Source organism: Austrofundulus limnaeus, unplaced genomic scaffold, assembly GCF_001266775.1.
Source record: "Austrofundulus limnaeus strain Quisiro unplaced genomic scaffold, Austrofundulus_limnaeus-1.0 Scaffold305, whole genome shotgun sequence".
NCBI classification, from domain to species: Eukaryota; Metazoa; Chordata; class Actinopteri; order Cyprinodontiformes; family Rivulidae; genus Austrofundulus; species Austrofundulus limnaeus.
In genome coordinates this window covers 667,647-679,628 of record NW_013952707.1, presented here as the reverse complement: position 1 = coordinate 679,628, position 11,982 = coordinate 667,647, and the positions used below count along the sequence as shown (strand labels likewise).

Here is an 11,982-nt window from a genome sequence, read left to right as displayed (position 1 = left end):
TATGTATACACACACATATATATATACACACACACACCTTTCAGCAAGTTTATAATCATTATTAAATACAGGGGTTAGACAATAAAACTGAAACACCTGTCATTATAGTGTGGGAGGTTTCATGGCTAAATTGGACCAGCCTGGTGGCCAATCTTCATTAATTACACATTGCACCAGTAAGAGCAGAGTGTGAATGTTCAATAATCAGGGTAAGAGCACAGTTTTGCTCAAAATATTGCAATGCACACAACATTATGGGTGACATACCAGAGTTCAAAAGAGGACAAATATTTGGTGCACGTCTTGCTGGCACATCTGTGACCAAGACAGCAAGTCTTTGTGATTTATCAAGAGCCACAGTATCCAGGGCAATGTCAGCATACCACCAAGAAGGACCAACCACATCCAACAGGATTAACTGGACACAAGAGGAAGCTGTCTGAAAGGGATGTTATGGTCTAAAACCAGGTGTTTCAGTTTTATTGTCTAACCCCTGTATTTATGCATTTTGTTTTTGTGTTTTTGTTCTTTCTGTTTCTGCAGGTGTGCAGACAGATGTCAGGTGTGTTGTCTTGTGTTTTCTTGATGTACTGTATATTTCACATAACTTCTAACCTCTCTTTCACTATTTACATTTCACCATTTTCTTCTCTTTCTTTAAAAAACAAAAAGTGAAAAGGCACCCCAGCGTTCACATTAAACATAAATATAAAGCTGGAAATTCTTTATAGCATAAGGAAGCATAAGGAGCACAAGTTGGCTGAAGTTAGCAGAAATAAGATATAATAGCTACAAAAAAATGTGTATTTAGCTTTAAAAAGCTAACTTTAGCTAATAACAGCTGAACATTAGCTAAAATTGCAGCAAATAGCTGAACATAGCAGAAAGAAGCAAATAAAAGTAGAAAATAGCCGAAGAATAGCAGAAAGAAGCAGAATTATAGCTGAAATAGCAGGGGGAAAAAGCTAAATTTAGCAAAAAAAGAAGTTAAATTTATCTCAAAGAAGTAAAAAAGAGCAGAACAAAAGGTGTAAGGTTCTGTAAAAATTTAGAAACATTTTAAAGGATTTTAAGGATCTTGAAAACAGCTTCATTTAATTTCAATGGGAAAAAATGTGGCTGAAAAAGTGAAATAGCTAAAAAAGTAAATACTGAATGTCATAGCCGGAATGCCCTGAAGGAGCTAAACGTTTTGATAAATGAATTGTTAAAATAACACAAAAACTTCAGAACCAGATTCGTGCCAAAAAACGTAAGGAAGAAAAAAATGATCTCTATCATGTGAATGCTTGTGAAGCATTCACACAATAATGCTAAGACTACGACTGTTAATGCTATTAATGCTCAAGATAATGGTGTACTAAAGGCTGGTTAAATATAACTAGCCTTTATTTTACTTTTATAGCTTGTGTTTTGTTTTTGTAGTTTACCTAGTTTTTGCTAGCTACGTTTTAGTTAGCCATTTGATGCTTTTATTTTTTAGCTAGAAACACTTTCATGTTCAACGATTAGCAATTACTCTCAAAATTTCAATGTGTCTTTTCAGGCTATCGCTGCTTCAAGGCGGTGATGTTCCTGACCGGCCTGATGTTCGGCTCTGTCGTTATCTTCGTGCTCTGCTACAAGGAGCGCGTCCTGGACACCCAGCTGAGCGCGGAGGCCTCGGTCGGCGTTGGGCTGGGCATCGGGACGCTCTGCGGCCTGGTCACCATGCTGGTCCGCAGCGTGGGCCTCTTCATGGTGGGCCTGCTGCTGGGCCTGCTGGTGGGTGTGGCTACCCTGGTGGGCATGGCGGAGCTATCCGAGGACCCGTCGCGCTCCGTCTGGGTGCCCCTAGGCGTGCTGCTGGGCCTGGGCATGCTGTTTGCTGTACTGACCCTGCAGTGGCAGCGCCTCTTCACCACACTCTCCACGGCTGCGTTCGGTGCTGCCATCATCACCGTGGCCTTGGACTACTTTGTGGAACTCTTTGCCCTGGTGCTCTACATTTATGAGCGGATTAAGGTTGAACCAGGAAAACCCGTGTGCTGGATGACCTGGGTGGTGCTCGGAGTGTGGCCCTCCCTTACCCTGCTGGGAGTCTTAGTTCAATGGAAAGTGACAGCAGAGGGATACTCCCACACCAAAGGTTAGTGAATGGGGTTCTGTTTATATTTGATTTTATTTTGGTTATTAATTAAAATGTGCCTCTTTGCCAAAAGATTTTGCAAATATTTTTAAAGTCAGTAAAGTTGCTTCAGAGAAAAAAGAATACTTAGGTCGTATTCAGACCTGATAATTTGCTCCGTTTTAAACAAACCAGAGTTCGTTTCCAGCGTTGGTCCGGACCTTTTGTGCAGGTGTGAATACACTCATGCGAACTCTGGTGCAGATCAAACAACCGGACCGAGACCTGCTTTTTGAGGTGGTCTCGGTCCGCTTCCAAACGAACTCTGGTGCGGTTCGCTTCAGTTCTCTTCTGGTGTGAATACAGACCGGACTCTAACTGAACCAACTGCATTAAACATGCACCTTTTTGGACTTCACAGGCCACCATTGCTGAGCTAAATAAATTGAAATCATACCTGAGTCGTCTCCTGTTAGCAGCTCTGCTGGCAGCATGTTGTGGGTCAGAACACGCAGAGCACCTCGTCTCCTTTGGGTTGCAGGACACATTTACTGACGCCGCTCCAAAATTAGAATATCATCACGGAACCACCATTAAATTAGCTGCTTCTGACATTTTAAATGCTATTGCAGTTGTACTATCAGCAAAAATGTGCGCATCAGAACCGCAGCACACAGGACTTCCTTGTTTTCTTCTGGGTCTGTGGCTCCGTCCCGCCCCCGTCCTTTTTTTGTCCAATGGGAGCAATGATCGTCAGCCTCATGGCTTTGTTTACAAGTTATAGTTCATTTGCAAAAAAGCACAATGTGAATGCAAACCGCACCAAACAAAAAAAAAAAAAACAAGTCCATTTTTGGTCCGGACCAAACAATTGGACCAAAGGACTTTCCTGGTCTGAATACACCCTTAATTTTCTCCTGGAACCGTATGGAGCTTTCACAAACTGACTGTAAGAAAAGTGAAATATGATAAACACTGACTGAAGTTCAAATATTGACATTATATTGCTCAAGATTACCTAAAGATTAACTCAGGTCCCAAATGCTCATGAGGACTGAAAATTTTGCTAGAAAAATTGCTGCACAGATTAGCTGAAAATTAAATGTAGCAAAAGGTTAGCGAAATGCTAAATATCGCAAAAGACAATATTAAAGATAAATGTTGCAAAAGGCTAGCAAAAAGCTAAATGTATCCAAAGGTTAGCTAAAAGCTAAAACTCCTGAAGGGCCGACAAAAACGTATCAAAATGCTAGTTCAAAGTTAAAAGTATCAAATATTATAGTAGTTGTTTTAAAAGGAGACCTTTGGGTCTAAGTGAGCTGTATCTCCCTCTGACTCCTGCAGTCATCATCAGCCGGCAGCAAAGGAGGATGCAGGTGATGCGGATCCGTCAGCGGGACGACCGCTACCGCAACAAGAAAAAGAAAAAGCAGCAACATGGCTCCTCCCACCACAGTCAGGCCAAGCAGCTCCACGCCGAGCCCGCCTACCGCCGCAAGCCCAACCCCATCCGCCGCTACGACACAGACGTCCTGTCGCCGGTAAATATGTCGGGTTTATTGTTCCTCTCATCCGTTGAGAGTTTCAGTTTGTTTTGTGAAAACTCAGATGTACTTTGAGCCTGAATTTGAAAGTTTTTTTTTTCCTGCAGAGTTACATCCAGAGTTTCCGGGACCGGCAGGTGCAAGAGCAACCCTTTTCAGGACGCCTGGTCGGAGGCTCCCATGCTGTGGTGGAGATGGGATATGACTGTGGCTCCACTACACCCCTGACTGGTGCAGCTGGACTTCCTCTCCGGGCCTGACCACCGCTCCGCTTCCCAAAAGCTTAACCAGGGAGAAAGAATCACTTCCCAACCTTTTAGACGATCACAACAAATCACTGCTGGGTTTAAAGATTCTGGCTTCAGCCCGGGTCCATTCATCCACCGAAATGCAAGGAAACATTTTGAGCTGACTCAGCTGACTCTGGTTGGTGATTTTCAGGAGTTTATCTTTTAAAAAAGTCACTCTTTCATTGTACACACTGAAAACAAAGAAAAGGAGCCGTCTGCTGGACCAATCCCCCTGATTAGTCTGTCTTGTCTTCAGTCAAGCCAGATCAGGTGCCAGAGTTTCCCTGTGGACCCAGTTCAGGTTCTAACACACAGATTAAGTCAGAAGAAGAATCCTGTCCAGGTTTTTTCCTTTATTTATTTATTTTTTCCATCTATCGCTTCAGGAATAAGGAAAACTTCTTGTTTCTTGTGCCATTTGGAAAACACAGAGACTTTGAGATCTTTATTATGACTTTGATGTTTTTATAAAGGGGAAACCCTTCGTCACCCTTGGTGCTCCGTTTCAAACTGCTTTTAGAAAACTGAGGAGGCTCAGTCCCTATTCGGACCACACACGTAAGCTACAATGAGCTGAGCTTAAGGATGTTTTCACTGGACGGAGAAGCTGTTTACACTGGCACCTCTCGTTAGATCTCACCTGAATCAAACACAAGACCCACTTTTCTTAGTCTGTTAGTGAAACACCAGCTGCAGAAAGATTAAAAAAATCAACAGATTTAAATAAAATTTATTCCAGAAAGTTACCCTTTTTTTCTAGGTTAAAGGGGTTTATCTTCAGGACAAACTGATGAAGACTTACAGTCAGTATTTAATATATGGTGCATCTGCCAGTTTAAGGGATTGTGTGTGTCTGTGTGTGTGTAGGACAGTGAGGAGACGGAGCAGAGCAGCAGGAGGAAATTAGTTCTGTGTTTTTAGCATGAATTGCCTTTTTTTGGGGTGTTTTTGTTAAAACACCGATGGTGCATTTAAAAAAATCAAAAATCTCGACAGGTCTGTCACTACCTCGCTCTGAGGTACAGACATTTTTCAGCATTTTATTTTATACTTGGCACTCCATGCAAAATTGCAAATTTTCCATCTGGAGTCCGTAATAACTTCACACAGTTGCATCTTAAGTGCAAATACGTTTCAACATCCCTGCAGATGACTTGCAAATTTATGTTTTTCTTTTAAGTTCCAAAGTGTCTCAGTTTGATCACTCTTTTGTCCTTTTGTCTCTAATGAGTAGAGATTGGTTGCTAATGCCTCCCAAAGTTATTTCACAATCCTTTTGCTTTTACTGAGACAAGTTCAGGACAGATTTGAAAGCCCTGTAACAACTCTGCAATTCTTCCAAAACTGTTTGATGAGTTTTTCTGATATGTTGAAATTAATAATAATAGTAATAATACTGAGTAGCTTAAGTGTTCACCTACATAGCAAAATTTTTCTGGCCCGGTTCTGGTCCACACTGTGCACGCATTGGTCAGCACCACATAAAACAAACCACAACTGGGCCAGCTGTGGCATGCCACCTTTAAAACAGTGCCATCATTGCCAGAGCTGGCCCATTTCCAGCTCTGGCAATGCGTGCCAATGCGCTGACCAATGCGTGCACAGTGTGGACCAGAACCGGGCCAGAAAAATTTTGCTATGTAGGTGAACACTTAAGCTGCTCAGTATTATTACTATTATTATTAATTGCGTTCCCAACAAAACAAAAGTATTTTATTTAACACTTTATCCCCGATTTTGAAACAAAGCTGTGGCCGTTTGTAAAACTGTCAAAACATTTTTAGTGGAACATTGTTTTAATAACAAAACAAGAGAAAAGATATGAAAAATGTTTGAGATTTGGACTTAAATTATTATGTGGTATTACAATAAATTATATACATTCCAGTATAAAGTTCTGAGGGACAAGTTTACACTGAGATATACTGTATTAGTAAAACAGTTTGATCTTATTTAAATCAATGAGATAATTGCTAACCAAGGTTAACATAGTCACTGTGATCTTAAAATTAGGAAGTTTCAAAATGATTCATGTAAACATTATTTTATCAAATTTGACATTACCAACAGTTTTTTTATTCTGCAGTTATTTCAGTCAAAATGTGATGATACACTAGCAGGAAGTGCCCCTGGGCTGCTCAGGAAGTGTGAAAGCTAGCTGCGGCTATTAGTGCTAACAGATAATCATTAAATTCTTTAAGGGAATTTCAAAACTGATGAACTAAGTAGTAGTTTACAACAAGAAAGGATTTTCAGTTTCAGTCAAAAACATCTATTATTGATCAAAAACACAACATTCAACAACTAAAGGCGGGCGGCCAGTAATGCTAACCAATCAGAATAAATCTAGCCTTTTTTTGATTCAAACTTTAAAGGGATCCCCGATTAGTTGTAACATTAGACTTTATTTGATAAACATGTATTTAAACTATAACAAAGACTATAAAAAATACTGTAGGCTGTTTAGTTTTGTAAATTTTTAAACTAAAAGTTCAAAAATATATTACACGGACGGGGCCCATTTTATTTACACACAAAGCATTCTGGGTAAATGATGTCAGCTAGGTCATCAGTGCGAGGCTTCTAGCGAGCTATATCCACCCTGAAGGTTAATCTTGGACAATATCTGGGGTTGGATTTATAAAACTTGCGTACGCACAATTTGAGCCCAGAAACTTGCGTACGCCACTTTTTATGCCAAGGTTGTGATTTATAAAATCCAAACTTGACGTGAAAATGTGCGGTGCCTCACGCCAGCTTTGACCCATGCGTACGCTCATTTTGGAGACGTGAAACTGTGACACAGATGGTGAAGTGAAGAATTAGAGCCACACTGTGTAATGATCACTGTCAGATATTTAATTTACCTTCAGAATCAGACTTAAATAAAAGTTCCCGTGCGCAACTCCATTCATCGGCTTCCTCCTCAGACGACCCTGACCCACAGACCCCTCCCCGATTAGAACAGCAGGACAGCAAAAGCTTTGGATACACGCGCAGTGCGCGCTCACCTCGCCAGTGTGAATAATAAACCTTCACGTTTAAAGTCCGTGTTTGTCACGCGCGCGGGGGGGATGCGTGCATGCTTGCATGTGTGTGTGTGCGCGCGCGGGGGGGTCTGCCGCGGAGAACAGAGCAGGCAGGAGGGGGAGAGGACGAGGAGATGAGCGGTGAACTTATTTCTAATTTTATCTGACTTATTTAACTTAATTTTTTTTATCGTGCAGGCTCTGATGGGAAATTAATTTGAAGCTGAGGTTTTTTATTTTTATTTTTTATAAAAATCGTTAGATTACTCTAAAGCAAAATGAGGGAAAATCTGTGTCAGTTACAGACAATCTGTTCACGTGAGCAGCTGTCAGTCAGCACCTGTCATCCTCCAGACACACGACGGAGCGTGCCTGAACCAATCACTTTTGTTGGCATGATCAGCTGACTGATTTAAATACATCTTAACATTCATGAGGTACTTTACATTGACTGTTTATGGTTGAGTGTGGGCGTGTAGAGGGTAGAACCTGAGGAGGGACCTCGTGCGCAATCTCTGAAGTGCAGCTGTGATTTATAAAGGAAACGTAGAAACATGCATACGTACTGTTTTATAGATCTGAAATTTTTTTGGCGTACGCCATTTCCGCCTTTTGGCCGTACGTTCACTTTTAGTATGGTTTCCACGCAATCCTGTATAAATGAGACCCCTGATGTTCAACTCTTTTAAATGAAACCAGACAGCGTTGACAGAGAGGAGAAGGTTGAAATAACTCAGCCTGGAACTGAAAATATAGATGGAGGACCTCAGTTTAGCTTGTCGCGCTAGCACTGAGCTAATACATATAAGGCAATATAGCATCAGTGCTAACACAAAGGCTAACAGGCTAAACTGAGGTTCTTCTTCCATGAAGCAGCTCTGTTGTCCTCCATCCATATTTTCAGTTMCAGGCTGAGTCATTTCTACCTTCTCCTCTCTGTCAACGCTCTCTGGTTTCATTTAAAAGAGTCGATCATCAGATATTGTCCAAGATTAACCTTCAGGGTGGATATAGCTCGCTAGCAGCCTCGCACCGAGGACCTAGTTGACATCATCATTTACCCAGAATGCTTTGCGTGTAAATAAAATGGCTCTGTCCATGTTAAAATATATTTTTAAAAATTTACAAAACTAAGCCTACAGTATTTATAGTCTTTATTTTACAGTTAAAATAGATGTTTATCAAATAAAGTTTAACGTTACAACTAATCAGGGATCCCTTTAAGCTGATGAGATGCTTTGTTCACAAATGCTTTTTTCTACAGTAAAATAAATGATTGTTCGTGTTTATAATTTTAATTTACTGCCCTCCATTGTGGGCTTGTATTTGTATTTGTTTGGCTGTTAGCAAAACATCCAATGAACCAATGCTTGTATTTTAATGAAACTCAGTAATAACTGGATGTTCTTCTATAACTGATAGACTTTTGTATTCAACCTAATTCAAGATGACTGCCACAGCTAAGCAATCTTAGCAACAACAAGATTGGTTCTAATTCAGTCAGTTTTATAGATACTGAGCTAAAATGTGGCGAGGTAGTAGCTGAGCATCATCTCTAAGTGCTAACAGATCACATACTGTATACTCTTTGCAATATGCATTCCTCTGAAGAATGCTAGTTTATTTTATTTTAGTGGAGACGAGTTTTTGTTCAGCTCAGATAAGTCAATGTTTTTGAAGAATGTGTAATATATGAAGCTCTCTAAGAGGTGAGCCTGAATAACAATAAAGAGTTCTGATTTGAAGCTCCTTTCAGAACCAGATCGGGCCAAGGTACCAGTGTAAACTAAGCTGAATAAAACCTGCAGTGACTCTGGTTTACCTTGTCTTAGTGAAAACATGAACACTTCCTGTCTTTAGCCGTTTGAAGATAAAACAGAGTAAGGAGAGGTGGGATGAACATTTTTATTTAGCATGATTGTTGCTGAACACCTGCTCATCTGCATCAATGTGAACGTTGTACAGAAAACACAGCACTTACTTTCTAACTTTTCCAACTCGTTTTGGATTTTAAAGGACCTGAGACGTGTTAGAATCCAGTGGGATGTATTTATTTACTGATTTATTTATTTTATTGTCATTTTCTTGGCTGGTAACACCATGTTTTAAAAAAAAAACAAAATTGACTTATGACTGATTATTAAAGCATGTGTTCCTGATGGGCCTGAACACAACCAAATGTGTGAGAGTTGTTTTTACACACATCTGCTGAACTCTTAGAAAACAGAAAATCCCTTTAACAGTCATTATTAAATTATGCCAAAATATCCATTTTTTCTTTGTTTAACATCCAACAGAATCTTTCTTTTATTCCCCAGAAACAACAGGATTCAGAAAAAACCTCATGATGTATGTTGGTTATAATACAGATAGTATTGCAGTGGATTCAGTATTTAGTTCTTTTAGCCCTGGTCCAAATCTCGGAACCATAGGTGTGGGTTAGAACAAAGCTAACCTGTCCAGAGCACTATCCTCATTACTGCAGGTAATGCTTTGACCAACAGTCCATCTCTTGATCCATCCTCCATCTACAGCACCTTCATGAAACAAGTCTCCCACCTGAACAACTCCTCTGCCTCAAAGTGAACGTTCCATCTGTTTCCTGTTGAGAACCATGAATGTCCTTTTATTGTAATTCATTTATTTCTCTCATTTGCTTTGGTGAATTTCTCAAAACAATACATACAAATAACAAAACACAGTGGATTATCTGCAAAACCCAGTTTCTTGCTCAAAATCCTTTGCTCATCTCTCAAAACACAGCAGTGCAGAGAACACAGAATTAAAAGTAGAAATGTGAACACATATCTCCTTTAGGAAACCTGTCCATGCAGTGCTGTAGGAATCACAGTGCAGTCTACCTACACCTTCTGACACTCCTGTCTGTCGGGCTAAAAATTCTCATCCACATCGCAACAAATATCTTCTCTTTCACCATGGAGAGAAAATTTTAGTGTCTTATCCAGCCTCTGCAGGCATCTGCTGTGACGTCATCACATACTGCCTCCATGGCAGCTAAAAGGGTCATCCGTGTGTGGCTGACAATCMCTTTCCATCTCCATGCTGAGAAAAATTCCTCAGTAGCAATAATAATAAATGGACAGGAACTCTATCAGCATCTTGTTGTGGGACACAAACCATCACCTGATGATGTTGGTGCAATGGAAACTGACATTGTCCCAAACTATCACATACTTTGACAAGTCATTTCCAGTCTGACCCCTCTTTTGTTCAGGGATGAGATCCCTGTAGAGTGTCTAAAAAGGTGACAAGATGCTCTTTGTTGCATAGATGAAAGTTAGAATTCACCTGGGAGAAATTTACCAATTCAGAACAGATTTAGAAAAAGAAAAAAAATGTCGATTGTAGAGACAGTATAAACACTCACCGGCCACTTTATTAGGTCCACCTGTCCAACTGCACATTAATACAAATGTAGTATCAGCCAATCACATGGCAGCAATTCAATGCATTTAGGCATGTAGACATGGCCAAGACAATCTCCTGCAGTTCAAACTGAGCATCAGAACAGAGAAAAAAGGTGATTTGAGTGCCTTTGAACGTGGCATGGTTGTTGGTGCCAGAAGGGCTGGTCTGAGTGTTTCACAAACTGCTGATCTCCTGGGATTTTCACCCACAACCATCTCTAGGGTATACAGAGAATGGTCTGAAAAAGAGGAAATATCCAGTGAGCTGCAGTTCTGTGGTGCAAATGCGTTGTTGATGCCAGAGGTCAGAGGAGAATGGGCAGACTGGTTCGAGCTGATAGAACGGCAACAGAAACTCAAATAACCGAGGTCTGCAGAAGAGCATCTCTGAACACACAACACATCAAACTTTGAGGCAGATGGGCTTCAGCAGCAGAAGACCACACCAGGTGCCACTCCTGTCAGCTAAGAACTGGAAACTGAGGCTACAATTCACACAGGCTAAACAAAACTGGACAATAGAAGATCGGAAAAACGTTGCCTGGAGTCTCGATTTCTGCTGCGACATTCGGATGGTAGGGTCAGAATTTGGCGTCAACAACATGAAAGCATGGATCCATCCTGCCTTGTATCAACAGTTCAGGCTGGTGGTGATAGTACAATAGTGTGGGGGAGATTTTCCTGGCACACTTTGGGTCCATTAGTACCAACTGAGCATCATGTCAACACCACAGCCTACCTGAGTATTGTTGCAAACCATGTCCATCCCTTTATGACCACAGTGTACCATCTTCTGATGGCAGGATAACACTATCATAAAATGCAAATCACCTCAGACTGGTTTCTTGAACACAACAATGAGTTCACTGTACTCAAATGGCCTCCACAGTCACCAGATCTCAATCCAATAGAGCATCTTTGGGATGTGGTGGAACGGGAGATTCGCATCATGGATGTGCAGCCGACAAATCTGCGGCATCATGATGCTATCTTGTCAAAATGGACCAGACCCTCTGAGGAATGTTTCCAGTACCTAACTGAACCTGTGCCATGAAGGATTAAGGCAGTTCTGAATGTAAAACGGGGTCCAACCTGGTACTAGCAAGATGTATCTAATAAAGTGGCTGTTGGGTGTAGAATTTTGATGTAATTTGTTCAACCAATTTGCATTTAGAGACTAAAGCGATGAACTAAAGCTTAAATGTTGTGGGGGTTGAGATTATTCAAAAGAGACATATAATGAATTTTGATCAATTTGACAAAAGTAACTGAAAATGAATGAAATATCAGAGAATTGTACAGAATCATTTGCATGGATGGACCAAAGAGTTGGAAACTGCTGTTTTGATGTGCCCAAGTGAATCATAATGTGAAGATTAAACAAGTAGTTTTGAGAATTTTTATTCTGTTTTGAGAAATGTAATGCAAATGAGAAAAACTGTAAACTCACCTTGACTAACAGACACGCTTTATGTGTATTTTAAAACAGTCTTAAAATGGCTGAGTGTGGATAAAAGGTGGTTTCTACCATTAGAGAATATATACATAACCATCAATCAAGTGACAGGTGACACGCCCCTTTTC

General features: G+C 40.6%; 1 protein-coding gene across 1 annotated transcript in view; it reads left to right on the top strand.

The window, feature by feature from the left end:
* The window catches only part of tmem198ab (transmembrane protein 198ab), a gene marked incomplete in the record, with an annotated part of 39,562 nt that extends 34,705 nt beyond the window's left edge, over positions 1-4,857 (top strand). The window contains 3 exon segments of the mRNA XM_014021787.1: positions 1,547-2,128; positions 3,452-3,648; positions 3,759-4,857. Coding sequence (XP_013877241.1) covers positions 1,547-2,128; positions 3,452-3,648; positions 3,759-3,911 — 932 coding nt within the window.
* Between the last annotated feature and the right edge of the window lie 7,125 nt (positions 4,858-11,982).